Source organism: Halichoeres trimaculatus, unplaced genomic scaffold, assembly GCF_033239565.1.
Source record: "Halichoeres trimaculatus isolate MK-OKI-2021-1 unplaced genomic scaffold, fHalTri1.1 fHalTri1_scaffold_16, whole genome shotgun sequence".
NCBI classification, from domain to species: Eukaryota; Metazoa; Chordata; class Actinopteri; order Labriformes; family Labridae; genus Halichoeres; species Halichoeres trimaculatus.
Genome location: NW_027437194.1, coordinates 25,670,844 through 25,697,777, shown reverse-complemented (window position 1 = coordinate 25,697,777; position 26,934 = coordinate 25,670,844). Strand labels below are relative to the sequence as shown.

Below are 26,934 nucleotides of genomic sequence, written 5' to 3'. Positions count from 1 at the left end.
TATTCAGTGTCTCATCAGAATTTCCATTTTTTTTAAAGCTTGAATCAAAGTGGGTTTTTTGCAAGCTCTTGCACATTTTTACCTCAAACTTTAATAGTAAGATTCTGTCCAGTCTATGATGTCGTTTGTGTGTGTGTGTTGTGCAGGTTTTACGTGCTGACTTTATTTATTTGGGGAGGGTGTCTCTTGCACTTTACCATTACCTGCATTTTTTGCTGTGCTTTTGCACCATATCTGCATACTGTAAAAAAATAAAAACAAAGCCTATGCAAACAAAATGTCATCCCATATACAGTTGCTGCATACAGAACAATAAAGTCTGTCAAAGTCTAAGACTTCCAAAGACTGGAGCAGGCTCAGAGCGTATTGTAAGACATACCACCTTTATTAAATGCACAGTATCACAAGGAACATTTCCATTAATTGTGGATAAGCTACTCACATGATGCACAAAGCATTGAATTGACTGATAGAACTGGCTGATTAAAGCAGGATTAAATCTGCCAGGAGAGCACACACTCACTCACACACGCACACACACAGACACACTCTTGCATACAGAGGTATGTGCAAACACACACGCACACACACGCACACTCTGTCTTTTTATTCCCACAGTAAGTAAAATCTGTTATCTGCACAGGAATGAAAACTGTAGTCTTTTTTTCTTTAACCACATATTTACAAAAAAATCCTCGACCCGCCCTCCCCTCCGGGTAGATTACATTCAAAAAAGGTCCCGACCCTGCTAGATTACATTCAAAATAATATACTATTCATGATGCAAAGTCACAGTTATTCATCTGAAAGAGGATCGAAGTAGGCTACAGTCAGTCAGAGGTTGAGTGGTGGTGGAGTCGGTCAAGACGCGACCTTTGACCTCCTCCTGTCGGCTCGGAGGGATCGTGATGTTTTGAATCCGATCCAGAGTCTATGATCCTCCTGCGGACAGTCAGCATCGCACACAGCCTCCGTGTAAATCTCCCCATCACAGTGGAGAAGAAAGAGGAGATCATTTTTTTTCCTTTTGACATCGTTCAAATAAAGTCCTTCGCAAATCCAAAGTCGCAAAAAAAGAGATTGTATTCTCACTGGTATTATGAACGAGCACAAAAAAATTATACAATGTAGCACAAATTAAATCGTATTTACATATAGTATGTATTGCCAGTGGCCCATAACACATTATCTTCAATAGATGTCACACAGTTTGGACATGATATCTGCTTAAACAGATTATACCATTGAACATAGCCTACTATTGATAAAGACAAAGATCAGAACTGTACAGGATGGACGGCAGGTTATGTACAGCAGTCACACGGCTATTATACAGAACTGACAGTAAGAAAACATACAGGGCTGTTTGAAGGGACAAGCTTCGGTCATGGCCGGCATAGAAAGGGGGTGTGTTTGTTTTTAAGTGCAGGTGAGGCCGAGGTGGAGAGGGGTCAGTGCTTACAGCCACTACGGTTGTGCATTTTGGGAGTTGAAGGGAGTTTCTCGCCTTGGATTCCTGGGCCAGATGATTTTTTTTATTTATACGTTCAGTTTTGTTAATCAGTTGTGGGTTCAGAACATTTCAGAAATGAGCCAAAGGATAAACGATAACTGCATTTGCAACAATAGGTGCGTTTCAACTGCAGGAACTTTCCCAAGGAACTAGGAACCTTTGGAGTACCTATGTGTTTTTCAACTACTGGGACTAGGGTCTAAATTTAGTTCTGAGGTAACTAAAATACTTGTTAAAACATCCCTCTTAGATGAGCTACTAGGTCCAGGAACTTTAGGAGGGCGGAGCCTGCAAGCTGAATGTTTTTTGATTGGTAGAGCAGCCACAGTGTTTTTATTTCACCTGTTAAAGCACAAAATCTTCTCATCAGGTCAGTTTTTAATAACCATCTAAAGCTGTTTGAGAAAGTCGTGATTCATCTCCAAGTTGAAATATCTCTTCCGTCCTCATGCTTTGGTCAGCTGAGATCAACCAATCATCGCTTCGCTTCTAGCTCTCATTTCCTTTCAAGTTTATGTTCCCAATGCTAACAGGCTAATTGTGGTGCGGCACACTATGATTGCCTGATTTCGCCATCTGTTGTTTCACGTTTTCCAGATAGCCTTTGTTGTTGTTTTACTGCCCTCTACTGGTCTGGTGGTATAGGGCAATTACTTTTCTTTTTTCTTTCCATACATCAGTGGCCTGATTTGCATCATTCTCAGGTCTCAGTAAAAACACAGACAACAATTGGCCACAAGAACCATGTAGTTCCTGAAATAGTTCCTGGAAGTCCTGGTTGAAAAGCATCTAATGTAACCCTATGGGGTAACTACATGGTATTCATATGCTTGTAGAAACAAGATATGGGCTCTTCAGTAATACTATGATAGCCAGAAGTTACAAAAACCAGCCTCAACTTGCCTCTCTGTGCTGTCTTTTTGTCTGCAACATAAGCGCTTCAATGTGGCCGAATTCTGCAGAACGAGAAGGAAACAACTTTTAAAATGATTGAAGGTTAAACAGAGGATAGGTTGATTGTTTGTGATGGCAGTCAGGAAATCCCACTGCTAATAGGCTTTGCAGACATATTTGTTACTCAAGTTAGAATTTTTAAACTACAACAGATTGCTAGCTATTTTCAGTTGCACAGTCATGGTCATGACTACTCCGAATGTAAACCATAACACAGCCACGCTGAAAATTTGGACCCCCTCTTAATAACACACGTTTGTTATCACACTTTGCTCAAAGTTATTCATCTCTAATTTTTCAAAGTAACAGAACTTTCAAAGATGATTTGGAACATGAACTCAGAGCATCCAGCTTTTTTAAATGTGCTTCATAGATCCCCAAAGGAGGGGCGCTGTTTGAGTCACCGCCTGGCTGAGTGGGGCGGCTCCAACATGAAAGCACCCCCGGACTCTTTAGGGGCTATCGGACTCTTAATTAATCCGTTTAGCGCTGTTTCCACACCCACTATGCAGAATTAAAGATTAGACCCACAAAGTTCACTCCTGCAATGTCAAAAAAGAAGAAAAAAACTCAACATACAAAATAAATGTGCTGAAAATAACAATAATAAAAAATAACCACAGCTCTGTCCCCTGCTTCAAACATTTAAATGCCCATCCATCTCTCTCAGACTTGGGAGAAAAAAATGAAGATGACACCCCATAAGTTTATCTCTACGTCACCAAGATCACATTACTTACAGATATGGGCCACATGGAAACAACAAAGATCCTCTACATGGCATTGCTGGTGGATGAAAAATAACAACAAACTGTGCTCATCTTTTTTTCGGGTTGTTTTTTGGGGATTAGGCACAGCTTCACAATACTGAGTCTTCGTTCTCTGTGCTTTAGATACATCAAATAAAGAAAAGTGAAAAAAATGTTTAAACACGGCCAATGTTAGGTTTTAAGTTTAAATCAAAGAAATCAGAAAACAGCATCAAATGTATGTTTGCCCTTGTGTTTTACATCCTCAACATTGATTTCACATTAGAACAGACTAAGTTTCTTATATAAGACACAGGCTTTATATAATCTATATGGAACTCTAACAATAGTTTAAAAATACAGCTTAAACAAATTATTCAACTCCCATTGCAAATCAGGTTAGTGAGCAAAATCTACAAACTTTCAGCTGATTGCAAGAAACAAATCAAACAGGAACAATTTGAAAAGCTCAACATGACCATCATTTGCGATTTTCTCTCCAATTTCAACAAAACAATCACTCTGCCTTTGCTCATAAGAGGACAAATTAGCAAATCAGGTTTTAAGTTAAAAGAAAAGATCATTGCCCGGCAAAAACAGCAAGGTACCGAAGCAGCACATGTTCCTAGAGATACAGTTTGCTTTGTTTAAAGTTAAAGAACAGTGGCTACACGATGTGGACACAGCAGAAAAAGTGAGACTTCAACTGCTGCCACCAGATTACAGAGCGTGGAGGTGGTCAAAAACCCTCAAGTGACTGCAAAAGACCAGCAGCAAAACTTGACGGCAGCCGGCTTTGTGTTACATTGCACAGTGAGGTGCATGCTGAATGCCAAAGGTCTCCAAGGTCGAACTCCTGAGTTACCGTCCCACAAAAACCACATGAATAAGCCAGAACTCAGTCAGTCAAGCAGCAACCTCCAGCCTAAAATTTGAAGTTGCAGTTCTTAAAGTGTCCACAAGAGGCTGGCTGCAGAAACCATATACACACCAGTTAAAAAAAAACAATCTGAATATCTCATTTCTCTATTGGGGGACACATTATTTTCTTAATTATTAAACTCATGTGTTTTTGCCCATTTAAGGGCATAGTTGACCTGACTGACCTCTTTACCTCATCATAACATTTTCTGATATGGCCCCTGTCGATGATTGCCTTCAAAACTCTGTCCTAGAATATACATGTGACATCACAGACTCTATGTCCATGGAGCAGCACTCTGTGGGATCCGTGAAACAAAGACTGCGTTTTCACAGAAATGTTAGACTGAAAATGCTGTAGTATGCATATCAGGCCTGTAGATGGCGATATAACTCGCTTGAAAAAATGAAATCTTATCAAGTGTTTTTGGCTTATTATCAGCAGTAAATGTCTTTTTAGACTCGATGTGAGCCACATTTCCCTGACCAGTCAAGAAAAATGTCATGTTTCAAGTTATCTACAGACAAAAATGAGGTCTTAATTTCTTGTAACTAGTCAAAAACTCCAATTCCATAGGCAGATTTTTTTACTTGTTACATGCAATTCAGATCTGATTTTTTCACTCAAATTGAGTATAACAAGACAATTTTTACTTAAAATAAGACAAAAACACTTGATAAGATGTCAGTTTTTGCAGTGCTGTGGAGACACATCCCACATTACCACTACTCGTTCCTATATATAGCCCGCAAGAGGTCTAGTTAGCTGTTGTCCAGTTTGCGCATTGAATTTAATGTTGCCACGATAAAAGTGCAATGTTGCATGGATAAAGTGGAGCGTGACGTCTCAATTTCCACTGAAAACACTAGCTTGCTGTTCACACATCAGCAGTGGATTCAGCATTTCAGAAGAATTCCTCTCTGGAGGCCATTTTCAAAAGTCACTGTTTTAGGTTGGCTTAAATGCTGTTTCTCTGTAAACAATAGGCCGAGACACAACAACACTTTTGTGTTACATCCTAAAACTGTTGTCGTATGAACAACCCCAAAAAAGACCACTACCTACACTGAAGCATGGCGGTGTCTCAGTGATGCTCTGGGGCTGCTTTACTTCCTCTGGATGGATTCAATTAAACATCAGGAAATCCAAGGAGATGAAGTCACACTTTCTAAGAGGAGGCTTAAGAATGGGTGTTGCTGGACCAACAATCAGGAGGATGATCCAGAGTCCATCAGAGCTCAGTTTCAGAAGAAGTCCCGGCGTGGTGGGATTGGAAGAAGCTGGTTACAAACCCAAAGGTATTGGTATTTGTCAAGGTATTTAAATTGATCTTGTTTCATTTATTCATTGCAAACAGCTGAAAGTTTGTAAATGTTGCTTTAAACCTCATTTTCACTGGGGGCTGAATAATTCTGAGTGCAACTGTACCTGTATAATAACATACATGTACGTTTATAAATCAAACAAGCTCAAAATCCACTGATTCAAATCAAAGGCTTGGTATGAAAACAAAGTCAACACTTATAAATTTTACAAATATGAAAATATTCTGTGAAATACAAAAAAAAGAAAAAGCTTCTTAATGAAAATCCTCCTGCAGATTATTTTACTCTGTGCTGAAAGACGAGAAAGCTCTATCTACAAAGTTGTGTCCATATAAAGTCCGTTATGGAGACACGTTATTTTCCCTTTTTTCATTTCCAAATACAGAAAACAGGAGAGTGATGGATTAAACTGTGACTGTAGACAGAATGACCCAGGTGTTAATGTGTCTGATTATCAGGATTCATTTATTCTTACGTCTATTTTCACCGTGACAGACTGTTGATTGTTTGGATAGCATCGTAGAGTCTTGTATGCGTTTTGGTTTCCTTTCATGAAACATGCCCCGCTGACGTCTGCAAACCAACTCAAGGAAATCAAAAAGCAAAACAGAATCACTGAAAGTTTAAGGCTTCTCTCGATATGATGGGGACACAGACGATAGCATTTACAGGAACATTTACAGCCAGGCTCTGTACACACACACACACACACACAAACAGGCACTCACACAGCTTCTCGTTTCCTTCTCTCCCCCTCAAATATCTCATTCTGCCGCTCACACACACACACACACACACACACACACCTGCACACAGAGTACATACAGGAACAGGAGCGCCTCAGCCCAGTATGTCCAGGTAGACGGGCGAGGCCTTGGCGAGGCTCTGCAGCATGCTGTGGATCTCTTTGATGTTGAGCCTCATGTAGGGCTCCCTCTGCCAGCAGCCCAGCATCAGATCATACACCTCCTTAGGACAGGTACGGGGTCGCTGCAGCACCCGGCCCTGCGTGATACACTCAATCACCTGCAGGGGGAAAATACAGTTAGTCAGGAATAGGATGTTAAAAAGGATCAGTTATAAGCAAAGATTATTCAGTCACAAACATGATTACATTTGGAGTAGGTCTTTAAATCAGCCCTTAGCCCCAAAAGTAGCTGATAGAGCTACTCATAGACTGGATCCTAGTCCAGTGTGACATTTTGGCTGGTTTTGATTTTTTTATCTGCTTTTTAAAATATGAAATACATCATTTTGAATTACATGGCACCATTCTGCATCGTCTGGTGTCCATTAAAAAAAAAAATCTAATCAAGCCTTGCAAGAAAAAAAGTCCCTCTCATTTCTACCCTTTTCTGAGCAGTAAAAGAAAAGCACTGAGGAAAACGGGCATTACCCGGCAAAAAAAAAAAAAAATCCAAGTAAGTGTTTTTGTCTTATTACAAGTAAAAATATTATATTCAACTTAAAATGAGCCACATAAACCTGACAGGTCCAGAAAAATGTCTTGTTTTAAGATATTACAGACAAAAATGTTAATAAAGAGTGAAAATATATCTCCTTATTGAGATAGAAAAATGTCATTGTTTATAATAACAATAAAAAGTATAATAATAAACTTTATTTATAAAGCACTTTTCTTAACAGAGTTACAAAGTGCTTTACATCATAAACAGAAGGGGAGAAGTAAAAGAGAAATGTAAGGAAAAATATAGAAATATGTAAAAAGGTAAGAACTACCACCAAAGAAAGGAAAAAAAAACATCTGTAAAATCAGAAACATTAAAAGATTAAAAACAATTAAAACCACAAAGGATAAAGGATTTAAAATATTGCCCATTATACTGTCAAAGAAAAAAAAATACTTAAAAATAAATAGGATAATAAATAAAAAATAAAAGCAAAACTAAAAAGAGTATCTTTAAAAGAGTTTAGTTTCTTATTAAGAAATTCTTATTACATGAAAATTGAGAAGCAAAACTTTTCTAACCCCACTTGAAGACTGTTTTTTAAGCAATTCAGGTATCTTTTTTTTTTTTTCTAAAATCGTGAACAGATATTTTTAGAACCTGTCAGGTGAATGTGGCTCATTGAGTCAGACAGTTTTTGCTTAAATAAGTCAAACACTTTCTTAGATTTAAGTTTTTGGAATGTGAACAGAGCATCAGAGTGTGTGTGATCAGACAGAGGTCGAGTAAACCTATTTCACCCAAGAACATGAGCAAAAACACTATATCAGTTGTTTTGTTTTTATTTTGTGATAAGTCGCCTTTCACTCTTAATGCAGTTGAATCTGTCTGACTCTAATTTGATTTGGGAAGCTTTCTGTGTGACTGTCTGGTTAATACTTCTCTGTATTAAGAGCTCCAGTTTCCAAACCACAGCATGTGTGAGACACTGACCTCGTTGTTGGAGAGCTGGTACCACGGCTGCTTTCCATAGGTGAAAATCTCCCACAGCACCACGCCAAGGCTCCACACGTCACTCTCCGTGGTGAACCGCCGGTACATGATGCTCTCTGGGGGCATCCAGCGGATCGGCAGCATCGTGTGACCGCCCACCTGCAGAGAGAGGAGGAAGGTGAGTAGGTGTGATTAACCAACAGCACAGGAGCTAAGTTTAGAGTGCCTGTTTATGTTTTCACTTTTGGTAAAAGTTGTAATTTTAGGCTTAGTATGAGCCACATTCACCTGACAAATCAAGACAAATGTCTAAGTTCAAGATATGAAAAAAAAAAATAAATAAAATTCTGGTAAAGCCTAAAAAAATCTGCTTATCAAGTTTCTTTGAGGGAGAATAATGTTAAGTACAAAAACTAAACCTTTTCCTTAAAAATCATAATTTTACAAGACAAAGAGTCCTAATGCAACAAATACAAAGTTATAATGTTAGGAGATAAAGTCATGAATGTGTGTTAAAAAAGTTTAAGTTTGTAGAAATCCAATTTATACTACTTTGTTTTTCTAGTCGTGATATAAAATTATAACCATAGGAGAATATAGTCATAAACTACAGTTGTAATGGTATGAGAGTAAAGTTGTCATTATGTGAGATTAACTTGTAAAGTTAAAAGAATAAAGTTATAAAAAGCCATAATACAAAGAGAAAGGGGTTATTACTGGCTGTACGTTTAACCTATGTGAAGTCTCAGATATCATCTAAGAGGTTATGTACACATCATCCAACGTCCTGCTCTGAAATGAGCAGTGTGGATTATATTATGAAGCTAAATTGACCAGTTCATGCTGCCTGTTAGCTTCCTGTCTTCTTAACAGACTCAGTTTGTAAACAATGGACTCAGAGTCCTGATACTTTTGTGAACAGGGTGCTGATGAGCTAAAAGTGTTTATCTTTTAAATATATATATATTTTTTTATCATTTTATAATTTTATAACATGCTCCACATTCCTCATTTACGTTTGAGCAACTGTGGGCTGCTCTTCTGATGTGTCCTTCAAAATAAAAGACAGACAACTTGTGTAATAGATGACTTGATTCTCCTAATATTACAACTTTTTCCTTGATTACTGGCAACTTAATTCTAGAGATCTTTTTTTTCCCTAATCTTTTTTTGTAAAATTCTGACATACATACATACATATGTAATACTGTACATATTTGCTACATTTAAAGTAAAACTAGCAAGCAAACAACTTCCTCATGCGTTATCTATAAGTAGTTGCAGCAGTACAGTTCTAAACTAGAGTGTTGCATCATTCACAAAGATTTTTTTCTTTTTGCTTCTTTACCCTTTGGTTCATACTGGTAACTGCAGTCAACTGCTATTTAAAAGTCATTTCCCCCCTAATGCATTGGTTTGTGTGCTGGAACTGCATACTGTTTTTTTGCTGAATGCTCAGGTGCGAGTGGACATGTCTGTAACTTTATGAAAATATCAGAAAAAAAAAAATACTTCAAGAAAAAATCTTGACACAGGCTTTCATAATTAATGCATCAGGGGGTCAAAGCTCCCATAACCATAATAAGTATGAAGGGTAAGATGAAGTCATCTGTGTGTATTTATATAAGAGAACACAACTGTCCAATGCAAAGCCTAGTTACAGTAAATATGACTTTTAGCTGTGGGTGTGTCCTGAATTGGTAACTGAGAAGTTAGATTAGGTCACTCAGTAATTCCTGAAACAGCCACGTTATCCTCTCCTAACCTTTTATCCAATCACAGTCTTCCTGTCTTCTTCCATAAGTTATTTAACATCTCCTAAACACATTTCCCCCTCTTCCAGTCAACGCTTTTATCCAATCACCATTACTGTACTTCCAGCCTCTCGCAGTCCTCACCTCCCCGACATGAACTCACTTACAGCATCATTCAATTATTGGGAAAGGTGCGATATTTGAGCCAGTGTCGGGTTTTGGACCAAATATCATTTTCTGAGAGAGGCTCACACAAAGGAGCAGGTTTTTGAACAGACTTTCAGGGACCAGCACAGTATCTCATCCTTATTATAAATATAGTCTTTCTTTGACAATGAAGACATTGTTCTTATTTCTAGAAATTTAACAGGCAGGTTTTTTTTACTTTTGCAATTGTTGAAAAACTACAAAATTCACATTTTCCAACTAGCAGATCAACTACACTCCTCTTTTTAGGCTAAATATCAGAAACATGTATCCTTCTTGGAGAGATTTCTGAAAATTTCCTGGTTGATCTGATTTATTTTATCTTACGACCCTCTTTGATTCGCAGCAGCAGCAGAGAAAGCCTCACATCGTGTGCTGCGTTCATGCTCTTTCTTTCTCTTTAATATGATGAGTCGCTGACAGGCCCTCTCTTCATCCGGATCTTATCTGATGCAGCCACATGCATCTCAGAGACAATCTTTATGTATGTCGTTTTCTGGCTCCACTTTGGGCAGCAGAGGGCGCTGTAGGATACAAGCTTGGGCTCAAAATATGGGAGGAAAACAGGTTTTAAATGACAGTTAATTAAACTCAAACTGAAGCTCTCAGTTTGATATGATTCTGCTCATGTGAAGGGAACTATTGTAGCAACTCTGAGCCCAGGGAAAACGAAATACGGCCGTCGTTTTTGCACCGTTGGTTCATAGAAACAGTAATTTTTATGCAGATTGTAGAATTTGCATTTAAATGGTATTAAAAATAGATAAAATACCTCTGGTGAAAACTGCAGTTACACAGTTATTTCAAGCCAAAACTGGAATGAAATTCTAATTACATATTTGAGACTGTGTGTATGTGGCTGCATTTCCATATTTCTGTGCATATCAGAGACTGGGGGCGCGTCGAGGTGAGAAATAATCAGGACTCACTCTGTAGTAGTCTGTGCTGTAGACGTCTCTGGACATGCCAAAGTCTCCTATCTTCACCAGCAGGTTTTCTCCGACCAGGCAGTTCCTGGTTGCCAGGTCTCTGTGGACGAAATGCTGGGAGGCCAGGTAGACCATGCCAGCAGCGATCTGTTGGGCAATGTGCAGCATCTGGGACTGGGTGAGCTCTACCAGGATGCTGTGTTGACCGTCTGCCATTAGTACTGCATCAGGACCGTGGGACCTGCACCAGGAGCGGTAAATAACAGCTTCAGTCGACCAATGAAACACTGGGAAAGTGTGGAAATACCTCCAACATGACAACAGAGCATGGCAAAAATAATATCTGTTATTTTTCTGTGACACAGAAAATTTACAGATTTAAAGTAAAATAAGTAAAAATTTACCAGAAAGTAGATCAGGGATAATTTTACACTACTTTTTAAATTATTAGCAATCTTAATCAGTAGTCAACCAAAACAGTGTCCTAAAAACAAGAACAACTTTTGAAGTTTGATATGCTTAAAGAGGGGCTATTCTGCTTTCATGGATCTGAAGTAACAACGCTGGATGTTTAGAATAAACTTGCAGATTTAAGAACCTTTACATACTCATACATTGTAGAAATCCCTAAAAAATAAACCTTAGTTCCTTAAAAAACAAGGTCAGACCACAGCCCTGCCCCCAACAGGCCTCCTGAGAGCTGGCCAATCAAAGGGAAGGGGGTTTGTGAAGCAAGGAGCCTTAAAGAGACAATAGCTAAAACAAAGCTTTTCGGACAGAGGCGAAAAAGGGGCTTCCTAAAACACCAGTAACAGAAAAATATGTATATTTTTAAGCTGCAAATCTTATAAGGGGAAAGAGTAGAGTCTAAAAAAGTTCAATATTCCCACATTAAGATGATGAAGAAGTGATCGCAATAAAATAAGATAAACAATTGAAGCAGACAAAAGCATTTAAAGGCAAATAAGCAGTGGGTACACAAATACAAAAAAGTATTTCATTAAAATTATTTAAAATTAAATTGCATTAATAAAAACATAAGTATTTTAATTGAGAAATTGTATAAATAGAGAGGTAAAAAAAAAAAAGTAAACTTTAAAATGTGCAATGACATAATGAAAATAGGAAAAAAAAAGTGATAAGAAGACAATATCACCTAACCCTTGTGAGGTGTTCAGGTCAAATTGACCTATTTTACAATGTTATGCAAAGAAAAATGTAACAAGATAAAATGTTTTCAACCTGAAACTCCATGGCCTTAGCTTATTTTCTGTGTAAAATTTATAAAGAAAAAATCATCACTAAGTATACATGCTACAATACCTCACACATTTATTTCACTCATACAATTTAAAAGATGTAATTAGGTCTGTACAACTTATTCCCTCAGGGAGGTTGAACCAAAATCAAGTGGCCCCACTGGAAGAAGGTCAGCCATCTTTTTAGCTTCAAACTTCAACTTTAGAACAATCAGGAGGGTCCGACTGAGGATCTAAGGCTGCAGCCTGGCTCTTAAGGAGCCAAGAGTTCAGACCTGGAGCCAGAAGTTTATACTTAACGTCCCTGACATATGAAACCATTTACTGAACATGTGACAGCATTTTCAAAATCCACAAACTGACCCTACCTGAGGAACTTGTTTAGATCTCCATGTTTCATGTATTCAAACACCATGATGAGCGGGTCGCTCTCCACACACACGCCATAAAACGTAACGATGTGTTCGTGCTGCAGGTTTGTGAGGAGCTCAGCCTCTCTGTAGAAGTCTGCCCGCCCGCTCTCGTTTGCCTCTTTAAGAGTCTGACACAAAGACAGAAAGACGGTTTAACCACAGGGACCTACATTCTTTAGAAGAGAGTACATTAAGTCAGCACCAAATGGAAGGAGCAAAGATTATCTGAGTGTGTACCTTGACTGCCACATGGAGCTTCTCCTGGTCTGGGACCAGGTTGTAGCACTCGGCCAGAAACACCTTCCCAAAGGCTCCCTCCCCCAGCTCACGCTTCAGGATGATGTTGTGTCTTTTGATGTGCTGGACAACTGTGATAAAAAATATAAAAATCAACCTCAAATCATTTTTAGCACATTTGAAACAGATATCAGTGTTTCTGAAATTAAACAGTTTTTAAAGGGAGTGTTTGTATTTTTAGAGCCAGAATTTAAAGAGGGGGTACTCTGCTGTCCTATATTTAAAACATGGATGTAAAGTAAGAATTCTGGGTGTTCAGATTAAATCTGTGCAGATTTTCAAACTGCTACATAGTCATATGTTGTAGAAATCCCTGAATCTGTCAGTAAACTAATCAAAATGCTCCAGTCCCCCCAAAAATCGCATAAGATCTAAAAAATAATGATCATTTCAAGATCATTTCAAGATCATTTACAGACTTGCTGAAATGACAAGTTCATCACATAAGGATCTCCTAATATTTTTATGTTACATCACCAAGGTCTGCCCTTAAGAGGCCTCCAGAGGTTTGGCCAATCAGAGGGAAGAGGGTAGAGAAGTCTTAAAGAGACGGCAGCTTAAGCAAAGTGTCTCAGACAGAAGCTGAAATAAGAATTGTTAAACCACCAGTGAGATGAAAATAAATATATACATTTTTTCTAGATCACGTTAAGCTTCTACGAGGGCACCACAGGGACAGAGTAATGACCGTACTTAACGGAAAAATGAAAAAAAGCACAATACCCCTCTTTAAGAATATTTTAAATATAGTTACTGTGAATGTCATCAATTGAATGTTTTCATCATTAAAGTAACCCAAACGTGAATTAAGCAATTTACAGGTGTGAAAAAGGCGGCAAAGTCACTTATTCTAGAGGTTGGAATTATGAAACGTTTTCATTTTTTGTTTGTCAGATAAAAGTGACTGTTGTAAAAGCTCTGACTGAACATTTTTTAACAGCAGACGGCACATGTATGACGAAAAACATTAAGTTGACTATCATCTGTGGATTTGATGTTCTCCACAGAGTGACCATCACGGTGCAGGAAGGATGCTGACAGTAAAGATGGCGTCCAGCGGTGACCCCTGCATGGATTTATCAGAAAAGGTCCAGGTTACATGCCGTTTGTGGAGCCAGGCGGTAACTCACACGTGTCGGATTTCAGCATGCTGCCCGAGTTACGGAAGTACTGCGGGTTCTCGATGACAGGAATCTTTGTCATCCCGATGATCACCGCGTCTGGACCCATCTCAGAGGACGACGGGGTGTTGTTGCCATTGGAGACGTGATGAAGAGGGCTGGCGGAGTCATCGTCATTACTGATGACTGAGGAGGAGCCTGGGGAGCAGCAGAGGAGAGGGAAGACGGGCGACAACATGGGAAGAGGCCAGGAGGAGAAGAAGGAGAAGAAGGAGAGGAGGAAGTGAGGAGGATTTTTAAATCCAGCTTTTACACTTCTATAAGAAACTTCTGTGATACAGATGAACATCAGAGTTTTGATTAATGTCACGCTCCTGATAAAGCTAAATAAAAACCCTTTTCCACCCATCAGCTATGATTTCTTCATCAAAAAGTATTCAAATAAACAAACATAAAATCTAGGTCGAAAAATAATGTCCTTTACGTAGACAGAGCAACTATAATCTGACTTTAATGACATTTTATTAAAGCTCCTATAAGGAGTTTTTGGCTGGTAGTGGAAAGGGACTAAAATGAAAACTAGTGCCTCATTCTGACCCACAAAAACAAACAAGGCCATCAAAAAGAAGATTGCTTATTTCTTTATGGTTGGTTTTTAAGTCTGAAACTGCTGCTGTAGGGTAGGTGTCACAGGAAGTGGTCAGCCAAAAGATCTCAGCGTTAGGGGTATTTTCAAAGGCATTTATTCTTAAAATGAAAAAAAAAAAAAGGGTGTTACAGTGGACTTTGTTGTTCAAATTATCATCCTCAAGATCAGCTGCTACCTTCTGGTCCACCGGGGGGCACTAAAATTTAAACACACTTAAAGTTCCTCGCAGGAGTTTTAAGTAGAGCTGAACTATTTTCTTTAGTAAAAATAAAAAAGTACTTTCATAGAAAATGTCAAAACTCAGGTGAGGAGTTTGCACCAAAAATGATTTTTATGAAGCATACTTTAGAAGCTAATTGTTGTTTCATGAAACAGTATTAACACATAAATGGATTCTGACCTTCCACCTTACCAGAGTAAAATTATTGATTTTTTTTTTTTTTTTCATCTTTTGCAAGTGTTGCACTTTGTGGATGGTCCCTGAACACATCAGACATGCCCAGAGAAGCAGTGAGGCCAAAAACAAGGACCTAGTTACATCTAAAGAGTAAAATTGGCTGCAAGTGTGGTAATCAAAGTATGCTAAGCTAGGCTAAACCAGGATATGCTAGGCTAAGAGATAAGCTAAGCAAGAAATCAAGTAGGTCTTGCTTTTTTTTACTGTTCATGACCAACAATAATCTCACCTTTGATTCCAAACTTGGAGTTTCTTCCATATTTCAGGATGATCACCATCAGAATGCACCCGGTCAAAGCAACACCTGCGATCCCAACCACAACGTACACCTGGAAGAAAAGAAAAAAAGCTTTTTTGGAACATTCAAACTAAAATATGCTTAATCTTTTGGGATTTAATATTTTTTTTACAGAATCATCAGCCAAAAAGTCAGGAACCCAGTTAAAGATCACTTACTGCAACGCTGTCATCCAAAGGAGGGAGCGATGAGTCTGAAAGAAATCCAAATACTTTATCCCAGCCCATGAAAACAAACATAATCCACCTCAAGTTGTGGTTGTATGAAATGAAATGCAACTATGTGAAGTCAGTATAATCATCAGTTATACGATGCAGTGTGCACATTTCGGAACAGGAAAATTGCAGTGTAAAGTGGTCATCTGTGGACATTTATTGACTGTAAAGGCATAAACTTGTGTCCATAAACCAGAAATCCTCCCAAACCAAAGATGAGCACATGGACCACTGGATAAGCCCCAAAATTATGTCCAGACAGAGCACTGCTCCAAATAAAAATCAGTTTAATAATGATTTTTATTTTAGGATTGTTAATTTGAATTGTAAATAGTTAAATTATACAGTCGTTTTACCACAAACATGAAATTTGTTTCTGTTCCTTTAAACTTTCACCTTTGTTTTATTCTCCATAATGAGTCCAAAATATTGTGTTTGGTTATAGCCCTGGCTCCAAACAAACTTTTTCATCAACTACACAAAGTTAATACTGAACTTTGAAATTTCAGCAGTTAATAGTATTTATTTTGAGTCTAGTCTGGTTAAGTGAGGCTGGATACAGGATCATCTTGATTAGCTCACAGCCACAGATGTCGCTGGTGTTTTAGTGCAAAACGTGACCTTGTTAAATGGTGACTTTCAGCTGAGTGCACCTCTTTAAAATGTCTTTAGTTTTGAGCTGTTGTGGTCTTGACAATCACTGGCACATTCAGCTGAAGGTCACCAGTTAGCAAGGTCACTCTTAACTCCATAATACTAATCGCTCTGAAATGCTAAAGCTAATGCAAAAGACAGGAAAAGAAGGGTACTTTGGCGCATGTTTTGTCTTCCAAGCGGGCAGTGTCACGTGTTTTTCAATAACTGTGCAATGAAGGGGGGCAACCATAACACAAAGTGAGTCTTAGTATCATTTCAGACAGACAAACACTATTTAAACTAATAGTTTAAAGAACGTTAGCTTAACTGACTGAATGGAGCTAAATGTGGCTTCTGTTATCAAATGCATGGGCATCTCTATGCTGATGTAGGTTGTACAGGAGTCTATACAGACATTTCAGTTTTATCTTATTGAGCTAAAAGACCAAATAAGTAATGCCTGCACACAAAGGAAGGCAAATATTTTGTTGATGTGCCCTGTATATAACATTTGATTTGGTATCCAACACTTTTTTCACCTTGATATTTTGTATTTAGAAGAAGTTCTGAAAACCTACCAGTGGGGTCTGAGGGGAAGCAGAAAGCATTCAGAGGCCATAGAAGAAGAAACAGAGGGTAAGTAAACCACACATTGGATACAGTTAGTGTCACACTAATACTCAGATCAAAGGTTGGTTAAATAAGCTGAGTGTGAACTTACAGTAGTAGAAATGGTCCTCTGTATCAAAGAAAAAGAAACAGGTATGAGAACATTCTTAAACATTAGTGTGAGAGAAAAATAAGCATGTCAAAGGACGGCGTGTTGACACCTGTGTGGCCAATGTCAGGCGGGTCGATGAACTGCGCAGACACCTTCTTCTCATCCCGGCCGTACTTGTTCTTGGCGACCAGCCTGTACACACCGTTGTGGATGTGCGTGGGGTTGACCAGCTGCAGGCAGCCGTGGTACTCGCTCTCAGTGGATTCGTGGATCAGAGTGTGGATGAAGTCCTGCTCCTGGAGGACCTCGCTCTTGTGGTACCACTGCAGGTCGGGTTTGGGGTTTCCCGTCACACTGAAGGGGATGCACCAGTTGTGGTCTCGCTCGGGCGCCAGCAGCTGCTGGATGGTGGGGGCAACTGACATGGAGGCAACAATAAAGGAAGAGTAATAACGGGATGACAGGAAGTCAACACCAAAGAGAGGCAGCGGGAGAGGTTACAGGGAGCAGGGGCATGTCCAGACTTTCTTTCTCACTGTGGTGGCCTCCAACAATCTCCGTAACATAAGGTCTACTTCAAACACTTATGTAAAATAAGTTATAATGCAGATTTCACATTTTTAAATAGGTTTTGAAATTAAAAAATGGCGCAAAAAGTTAGATTGTAACCGTGAATTAAAGCTTGATTCATTCTAAGGGCTGAAAAAGAAAATCTCCCTCCAAATCGAAGGTAACCTGCTACATGAAAATGCCACAAAAGCAAGCTAACAGACCTCTAAGTCCCGCCTCTGACTGCACAGGCAGCCAATTACAGTTTATGAAATTAAGAATCTTAATGGAGCCACCCCTGGACTTGCCCCTGGTTAGAGAGGAAAAGCAGTCTGAGGATCATGGGGAGGACAGACTGAGCACCAAACATTAGGAAACACGGTAGAGGAGACATGTGGCCGTAAACAAGCAGAAGACTGAGGTGAGGCATGAGGAGCTTCACAGGAGGAAGAGTTATAGACAGAAAACACAGAGAGTCAATAAGATTTGCCAAGAGACAGTAATGAAAACAAAGTGAGGAGCCTTGTGCTTCCAGAAGAAAAAAAAACGAAGCCAAGACGACTTCATATAAACGATTATCAGAGGAAATAAACTCAGAGATGTAAATAAGATGTTTTCTTTAGCTGTTGAACATTTTCAGGAACAGAAAGAGAGAAATCAGAGTCCTTACAGAGAATATCGAGCTGCAGCGTGGCCTCCATCTGACCGACCATGTTCTCAGCGCTGCATATGATCACCCTGCCATTATCCTTAGGAGACAGGTCTGACAGAGTGATCCTGCTCTCCATATCCGACGGCTCGATCTGTAAACAAGATTATTATTCATAATATTAGTCTGTGTGTCTGTGTGTAGCGTCTGCGAGACGCTGCTCAGTTAGCTACACGCTACATCATGTTGACTGCACAGAAATACCTTTGTAAGCTTCTTCAAACTTAGACGCCACAACATCTCAGGGGAATTATTGCACTTTAACTCCGCTACATTTACTTTGTAACTTGTCAGACTCAAGGAAATAAAACAAACTTCAATCAATAATTCATTTATGATGCATTTTTATGGATCAACATCGAGCTTTATTGATCCCTTTGTGGTATTTAAAAGCCACTCAGCAATGTAAAAAGTAAGCCTCATCTTTAACTGGTGCATTATTAAGATAGAGACCATATTGATGCACCATTAATCCTTAATATAACACACAACAACCTGAAATGTGTTTTGTCTGCAGACTGAGTGCAACTACAAGTTTGTGAACTTTGCTTTAAGGTTATCTGAATGCTGACACTTTGACAGTAATGCAGCACTGTGCTGTACGGCTGACTTAAGTGAGTGAAATGAAGTTTAAATACTGTGTTTACTGCTCGCTGAAACACAACACCACTTAATATCAGCTAGGAAAAGGATGGGGACACCCATTTTTATCTACTTCCTGATCTTACAATATAAACAAGCTTGCATAAAATTGGTACTTAATGTTTGTTTTTGAAAGTAACGTGACACCCCGCTGACGTTCAACAGTTTTTAGCTATGAAAGAAAGTAAAGCACAATTTTTAGTTTGTTTCTTTTTATTTAATATTGGTGATCTCCTCTGATAAATAGGTGATAAGTCAGTGAAAATATTAATAAAATAAATAAAACCTAAAGCTTCAAGCAGTATCGAGCAGGCTCTCACACTCTTGTACACCTCAGGTTGTAACTAAGGTTGTGGTGCTGAGCAACTGCTGACTTTGTTGCCACTGTGGCATCCTCGTAATAGGAAAAAAAGATTCAGGCATGGTTTTTGTTGTGGCCTAACCAGCCAAAAATCTATGCCCGCCAGTAAAACCTTTGCAGAATGTCACACTTTGCCACTGGGATCCTGTGTACCACGTTTGGTGTTTCCATAAGTATGTTAAACCCTTTAAATAAAACGACTTCCTGTTTGTTTCCTGTTTAAAATGTTGACTTCCTGCTGGTTTTACGATATAGGTACAAATGACTTTTTTGAAGATCATGACACACAAGCCAAAGTATGCACATCTTGGTAGATTAAAGACGCTGCTGAGCCTGAATTTTTGTATTTTGGGGGCGTGGCTAAATCAGCTAGTACCATGCTCACTGAAATGACCAAGGATTTTTTAATTTTTGTTTTACATTTTTGGAGATATTGCTCCTGGAGCAACACCAGGACATTTTGTGTTGCCATCAGAGGAGGCTATGACAGTGATATGAAAAATAAAAATGTCCTTATGAGTGAGTTTAGGCCTTTACCCTCATTATGTGTGGTGTATTTGAGTCAGGTTGGGGCATGCATGGATGAGATAAATGCTATCCCTTTTTAATGGAAAAAAAATCAACTTTGAGAGCTTGCTGGAGCCACACCCATTCATTAAATAAAAAATAATTTCATAGTTTTCAAGGTTCAGGTCTCTAGAAGCTGTAAACCTGATTTGAAGCTGATTGGATAAGCCCCCTTACAGGAGGTTATTTTTGAAGTATCACTAGCAATGGCTCAAAAAAGGGTTTCCCCAACTACCTCTCTTTCTATCGTGATTTTAACACAACATTAAGATACTTTTTTTAAAGCTTCAGGGACCAGGATATGTGAACAAAACATCATCCTTTTTTGGTGAAACTACCCTGAGGAGATTGACAATCACAACTCTTGCCAGACTCAACAGACATAACAAACTTTCATGAGTTTCTGAGCATGTTAAAGCCCCAAAAGTAGTATGATTATAACATTAATACGACAAATTACAATACAGTTTTGGTGCTCAGGCCCTGGTTAACAAACATATCCTATATTAAAGTTCCTACAATGTCGTTTAACAACCCACAAAAGCAAACAAGACCATAGCTACAGGACTATTTCTATACCAAAGTATTTCATGCCTGAAACCACTATAAGAGGATAGGACCACATGGGCAAGAGCATCCACAAAAATGTCCTTTCTTTTACATTTTCCACAGCAAATGTTCACAGTTAGAGAAAATTCTGACTGTGAAATACACAACTTCCACAAATAAAGATCAACAGAGGTATGAGTGGTGCCTTATTGTCCAGAGGGGGCGCCAAAATCAACACAGATAACTCCTAACCGGAGCTTTAAGTCATTCAACACCTCTATGTACCATATCACCTTTAGAAAGCCAGGCAACAAAGACATAGCATCTGAAACAATGACAGAGATGTTTTTCAATGTTACACACATGCTAGCTTGTTACTCTGACACAGACATGTAGTTTGTTATTGTGACTGCACTATCCCCTTGGAGGTGTATCTGTGTCTTTTCTTGAGTTCTGCATTTGTATGTTTCAGCACGTCTAACAAATATATCCAAAACGCCAGTGTACATGTGATGATTTATGCAGCGTGAAAACCAGCGTGCTTTTTACAGTAGTCGGCTATTCTGGACCACAATCCTCTGCACACTGCTGAAAATGTGTCACATCCACTGAGGGCACATGTGCATCTTTAGCAAGCTTGTAAGGAGTGTGATATCTTAGAGACAACAATATAATCAAATATTATTACTATGATCTAATGACAATGATAAACAGTGGTTCACATCCTCTCTCTGCCTGTTTGGTTTATCTCATATTATGTCTGACATGTTTGATGAAGCATTATGTATACTTATGGAGGGCGCTTTTTCTGTTTTTGTCTCTTTTACTTAGGTCTTAAAGTTGGGACGGCCATGTGCATTACAACAAAAAAATCAAACCTGAACTTGTTCGGCAAAACCATGTTACATGCATCCTGAATTAAAGGTATGATGCAAGTAATTTTGAAGGATCTGTAGCTTTAAAATGACCTTCAACCTCCACAGCTTCACTAAGCTCATCCTGTTTGACTGAACTTCTGATTTGACCATCAGTGTCCAATTTCCCCTGATGTAAAAACACAGTAACCCAGACTGATGGACCTGTGCCGTGTTTTAAACAGGACTATGTGTGTTGGATTGGCTCACTTCATAGTGCGTAGAGAGCATATCAACGTTCCACAGGATCTCAGGAGGAGGCGAGCCCGAGGCACTGCACTCAGCTTCCACTCTGCTCCCCTGCATCACCGTCACGGTCCTCGGGGTGACCTCTACGCTGGGAGCCTCTGCGAAACACGAGAAAACAGCACAACTTGAACACCCGAGCAGGACTTAACATTGATTTGTTTGATCCTGTCTTTTAGTTTCCTTCTCTTTTCTTCCCATCTTCAAGTATCAATCAATATCCTAATATCGGATATCCGGTGCTGCTTATTATAACGTGGCTTCACGTTACCACAGTCTGGAGGGGTGAACGTCGCAAAGGCATGCTCCACTCTTCGGTCGTCCGTACATCTCAGATCAGGACCGTCGATGTCTTCCAGGAGCCGCAGTTTGATCCACAAGTTCTCACAAACACAGTCCAGAGGGTTTCCAGACAGGAGGAGGCTAAAACACACAGAATATAACACGTGAGAGACTTTTCTTTGGTTATGGAAGAATCTTAGAGTTTTACGATGAAACTTACGGTAATGATGCGTTGAAGTTCTGAAATGTTCTCCATGAAAGTGTCGATAGGTTGTTATCTCTTAGATTTCTGAAAGAAGGAACAGGAAGAACATTAAAACACATTCAAAAGATGAAGAAAGTTACAGGAGAGGAGCTTTAAAATGCTGCTTACACATATTGAAGTCTTGTGTTGTTGAAAAAAGCGTCTGACGATATCGACGACAATCTCGTATTCATCACTGTTCTGTTGGACATTAAAACATCAGGGTGTTAGCTGGTTGATGAGCTTTTTAATCATTATGTTAACGTTCTGAATGATACTTACAGGTTTCTGAGGTTTATGTAGTGCCTCAGACTGCTGTCAGTGATGCCAAACAGTCTGTTTTGATTTGCAATGTATCTGTAACACAAAAAATACAGAGAAATTCATGTTAAAATGTTGAGCTCAAACTGAGACAGTTACATAATTTACATTTGACTTTCTGAGGGTATAAAACAAGAGCATCAGTTACATAAATAACCAAATAACTAAATTACACAAAAGAAGACATGATGTAAAGTTCTGTCCAAACATAGTGAACCAACACAACAGTATAAAAAATATCATCAGTAGTTTGTCATATTTCTTATATTTATCAATTTCTTGCCCAAGCTTTTATAAGATTTTGAAATATACTTTCAAGTTTCTCGGTTCATGACTCAACAACTGCCGAAACATTTGTTGTTAAAAAGTATCTTCCATCTTGGTAGATGATGAGAAGTCATCAATTCCTCTTATTTAATTTTTAAAATATAAATTAAAAGCCTTGTTTGAAAAAATATAAAGGGCTTTTAAGTTAAAAGCAAAGATATTAGGAAACTTTTGAGAATGTTAAATAATAATAATTCTGGAGAAAAATACTGAAAACTTTGGATAAACTTTGATTTAGTTATTTTCTGGTGTGTTCAAGTAATTTTAAAAGCGACATCAGGTTGTTTGTAACGTTTGGGCTAGGTTGTAGCTTTAGCAACACTTAGCTAAATTATGTTTTAGGCTAAAGCATCTCCAAGAGAAAAGTCTCAGTGCTGTGTCTGGACTTATTCCTGTGGATTGCAAATGGGACACAGGTATTTAGATTTAGCCTACACTTAAATCGTCCTTCGTTGATGTGAATAATAATCCCTGCCACATCCAACCTGCTTCAACACTTCTTTGATTTCCAAATTAATCCTGTTTGCTATGTTATCGACACTTTCACTACAGACATGGTGAGTTTGTGACACCCAGCTCCAGCCCGTCTGCCTCACCAAACTCTCCCACCAGTCTCCCCTTTGCTCCTGTGGGTGCTGTGCAGTTGTATATATACTTGTGCATGGTTGTAGCAGGTACACACCGACACACACACAAGCCTACACAATGACGCAAATACAAACGGCTACGCAGCTATTCGCGGCTGTGATGATTCTCGTGTGTGTCTATAAACAGCGTGGTGGTCATTTTTATTTCATACAGTGTCTCTGTATGTTTTGAACACCGACGCCCTGAGGAAGAGGAGGAAGGCTGAACACCTTGGAGGCTGCGCGCGGCCTCAACATTTTTTACTCCATCACCACTCCACCTCTGGAGCTGTTTTTGCAAAGGAAACACCGACTAATCCAAATCAGTCTGACGCGCACTCTCACCACCATTACGCACACAAACACACGCACACACGCTGTCGTCGTTAGTGGCACATACACACACAGACACGCGCGCGCTCATACTAGGCTACATGATCTGACGAACCTGAAATGAGAATAAAATCGCGCATTTTGGTGTTTGACACACGGCGCACGAGACAGTGATAGATTCGCACGCGCGAATCACACCAGGCCAGCTTTTATTGATGATGGTATAGATGTAATCCTCCCCTGTATTATTAAAATAATCCCCAGCCCACTGCTCTTATTTCGACCTACGATCTCTCCCCACTGCATCCCGATAAGTTCCTACGCTGTCATTTTCTCCATACACTTACATCTCCGTGATGTTTTCCATGTCATCCAACGTGAGCTCGGGGAAATCCTCGAGCCCCGACGCGGAATCAATACAAACAATCCTTGAGATGGTGCAAGTGCAGGATGCGGGGCAAGCATCGCTGAATCTCCACATCAGCCCCGTGAAAAAAACCCAAAACAATCCGAGACGAGCCATGCCATATTCCCCCGCGCTGGAGTCCATCGCAGGTCCACTGAAATCCCACCAAAACTGAATCTCAATGCTCGAATTGGATTATTGGTCAGATTTCCTCCCCTCGCTGAATGTAAATCTGGCCAAGTTAATCCGCAGAAGGAGGAGGGAAAAAAGACGGCGAGGAATGCGCAGAACCCACGGTTTTAATATCAAGATGCCATGGACTGGCCTTCCCGTCTCCGCAGAGCTGCTATCACACTACTGCATATCGATGTCGTGAAGCAAAGGTGTCAAGTACTCCGTCCTGCTGCTGCTGCTGCTGCTGCTGTCTCCCTCCTCTTCCTCGGCCACAAAAGCCCCTGCCTTGTAAAAACAAAAATGACCTCTTCTTACAGATGTGGGGGGAAACAGCTAAAGGCCCACCATCACCACCACCACGAGCGGTTTCTCTCCTCAGAGTGGTGATGGGGAGGAAAATAAGAGGGAGCGCACAGTGGAGTAAAGGATGCGTGGTGATGCTGCTGCGTGTGTAGGGAGGAAGGCTACCTGCATGCGTCTATCGATTAACGCCGAGGACAAGCGCATGTCCCCCCCACACAGACAGCGCTCGGATCGGGGTTTTAAAGTGGACTAAGTCTGGGGGATGTCTTCACGACAAGTTGTGTTTAAAGAGAATTATGAAAAATCAGCCAACACATCCTTATTAAACAACCACAAGCTGCAGTCTTATTTGGCTCCAGCTGGGTTACATGTTCAGTTTACGATGAGAAAAACAACGGCACACATGTTAAACCTCGATGTGTCGAATGCTTTGGATGAAAGAATCGCTTTTCTTTCATCCACACCAGCACTGTTGTTGTACAGCTGGCCATTAGGCCTATAGTGTGACGTACGGTTGACGCACAAGACGGGGTGCATCGATGAAAAATAATTACCTATACTATATCTGCAAGCTTCAAATAGATGGCACCAATTAATTATCAGTGGATATGGGAGCAGGACGTGAAAAATAAACGTTTGTTTGTTTTTTCTTTCTTGGAAACAACTCAACATGTTTTTATAGCAGCTTTAACACAAAGTACAGAACATTTTACTTAAAAAAACATACAGTTATTATTGGTAAATGTTCAGTTAGCTGCACAGGATTTCAAAAATATTTCACTTTGGCACACTTGCACACAAATTTGGAGAAACAAATGCAACAAATAATGTTTTCATTATCACTGTTTCAACTCGGCACCAAACACTAGTGATCATTTGGTGCCCCCGGTGGGATAAATCCTATTTATGGACAGGTTCTTAAATTTCTCCCATAATGAGGAGGCAGTGATGAGGAGCTCTGACACGGCCTGCATGGTTAGTGTCACTATGGTGAATTGCTTTTTACAAATAGTGCTGACAATGTCAAGTGTCACTATGGCTGCAGATGAAAATATGTACGCAGGCCTCTCTCCCCTTCTCTTTCCTTTTTTTATGAGAAACATCAAGAACTGAATTATATCTGTCTCCATGGAAACCTCAGAGTATAGGGAGAGGGAGGAGAGCTCTTTATTTTGATCCTCGCCTATATCTGAGGGAGCATAACAACACTACGAGGAGAAGGGGGTGTGTGCACAAGTAATAATTGGACATAAAGGTGGCCATTAGCTTTCATTTGAGCCGTGAGGTCAATGTAGTAGCATGAAAGGCAGTTTTACTCCTTTTGCATAAATTTGCAAATAATCTGTGTTTCATGAAAGTATGTGGAAATATTACAATCTCGAGAAATCACATTGAGCCCACTGCACACATTAAATTACACCAAAAGAGGTTATGTCTCATTTAAATAAAAACAAAAAGTCTCATTGGACTTAATATAAGCCACATTCGCCTGACAAGTCCAGAAAATGTCTCATTTCAAGGTATTAAAAGACAAAAATACACCTAAGTTGCTTGTGAAGAGTAAAAAGAATGCACCAATGAGGTACAGAACCTTTTTTTTATTTCCTGCTTTAAGAAATTTTCAAATTTTAAGAATCTTGACTAACAATTTTTAAGCATCATTTTTGTTTTTAAATTCTTTTGGACTAAATTGAGACATAAAAAATTGATTATATTTCATTTTGTTTTGCAGTGTGAGTGAATTTGATCAATTATCTTTCCTGTTGCCTGAAGCATTGAAAACATATACCAAGCTTAAATTTTGCTTTGCACTGCAGAAAAAAAAAGGTAAAGCAGCTTCAGAGGAGCTGCAGAAACGTTTGGCGTGCTTCACCACGACAGCCTCCTCCTCAAACTTTGGTATCACTTCTGTATCATCCAACTCTCATCCACTTTTGCTCCTTCCTCCTTCTGAACCAGCTGGTGGCAGACTTGTCTCGAACCTCACAAGCAGTGAAGCAGCTGAGCCTCAGCCTGCTCTCTCCTATAGCACGGAGAAGCAACAAAGTGCTCGGCTGCTCTCATTTTATCTGAGTCTGGTGTGTTTGGAACCAAGCTGGCAGATTGATGCTGTGTTTCATTTTAAAGATTACTTTTTCTGTTTTGAAAATTAACAGCTTCTTTTGCCTTGCTCATAGGGATGATTAAAACTTGATGATCAAATTTTTGTGTAAGGGTGTAGAAATTTTAGCAATAATTTGCAACAAATGACACATCAAAAACTGAAATAATTTATTTATTTATCTATTTATTTATCTACTCATTTGTTTATTTGTTTATTTTGTCTCACTAAAATTGTAATGTTAGCCACATTCAAATGACAAACACAGAAAAATATCTCAAATATCTATTGACTGCAGTGACAGTTTTGGCTGGGATCACTTGTGTTTTTCTGGGATAAAGACTCCGTTTCCCATGATCACCATCACCCACTGTGGCAAAGACCTGAGCCTTGAAAGTGCGTGCATTTGTTTTGGAGAGAAGACGTTCTTTTTAACTCCTCTTTGTTCAAGACAACTTT

The 26,934-nt window shown here is 39.3% G+C and overlaps 1 protein-coding gene across 1 annotated transcript; it reads right to left on the bottom strand.

Moving 5' to 3' along the window:
* Positions 1–364: 364 nt before the first annotated feature.
* Positions 365–24,641, bottom strand: ntrk2b (neurotrophic tyrosine kinase, receptor, type 2b). Its single transcript, XM_074690313.1, has 18 exons — positions 23,839–24,641; positions 22,167–22,241; positions 22,014–22,085; positions 21,861–21,929; positions 21,630–21,781; positions 21,323–21,459; positions 18,041–18,173; positions 16,931–17,239; positions 16,822–16,839; positions 16,679–16,687; positions 15,408–15,442; positions 15,181–15,280; positions 13,855–14,043; positions 12,665–12,795; positions 12,383–12,555; positions 10,756–10,996; positions 7,866–8,024; positions 365–6,489 (listed from the first exon to the last, which is right to left on the bottom strand). The coding sequence occupies exons 1-18, from the start codon at positions 24,039–24,041 to the stop codon at positions 6,304–6,306; spliced, it is 2,391 nt and encodes a 796-aa protein (XP_074546414.1). The 5' UTR covers positions 24,042–24,641; the 3' UTR covers positions 365–6,303.
* Positions 24,642–26,934: the final 2,293 nt, after the last annotated feature.

What these genes read in the sequence shown, in the direction of transcription:
- ntrk2b (XM_074690313.1), bottom strand. Translation starts at nt 24,041, where the DNA reads ATGGACTCCAGCGCGGGGGAATATGGCATGGCTCGTCTCGGATTGTTT. An exon ending in CATGCTGAAATCCGACACGT is followed by an intron (nt 12,796 to 13,854) that starts GTGAGTTACCGC and finishes TTTTTATCACAG; the next exon opens with TTGTCCAGCACATCAAAAGA. An exon ending in ACCAGCTCTCCAACAACGAG is followed by an intron (nt 6,490 to 7,865) that starts GTCAGTGTCTCA and finishes TTCCCCCTGCAG; the next exon opens with GTGATTGAGTGTATCACGCA.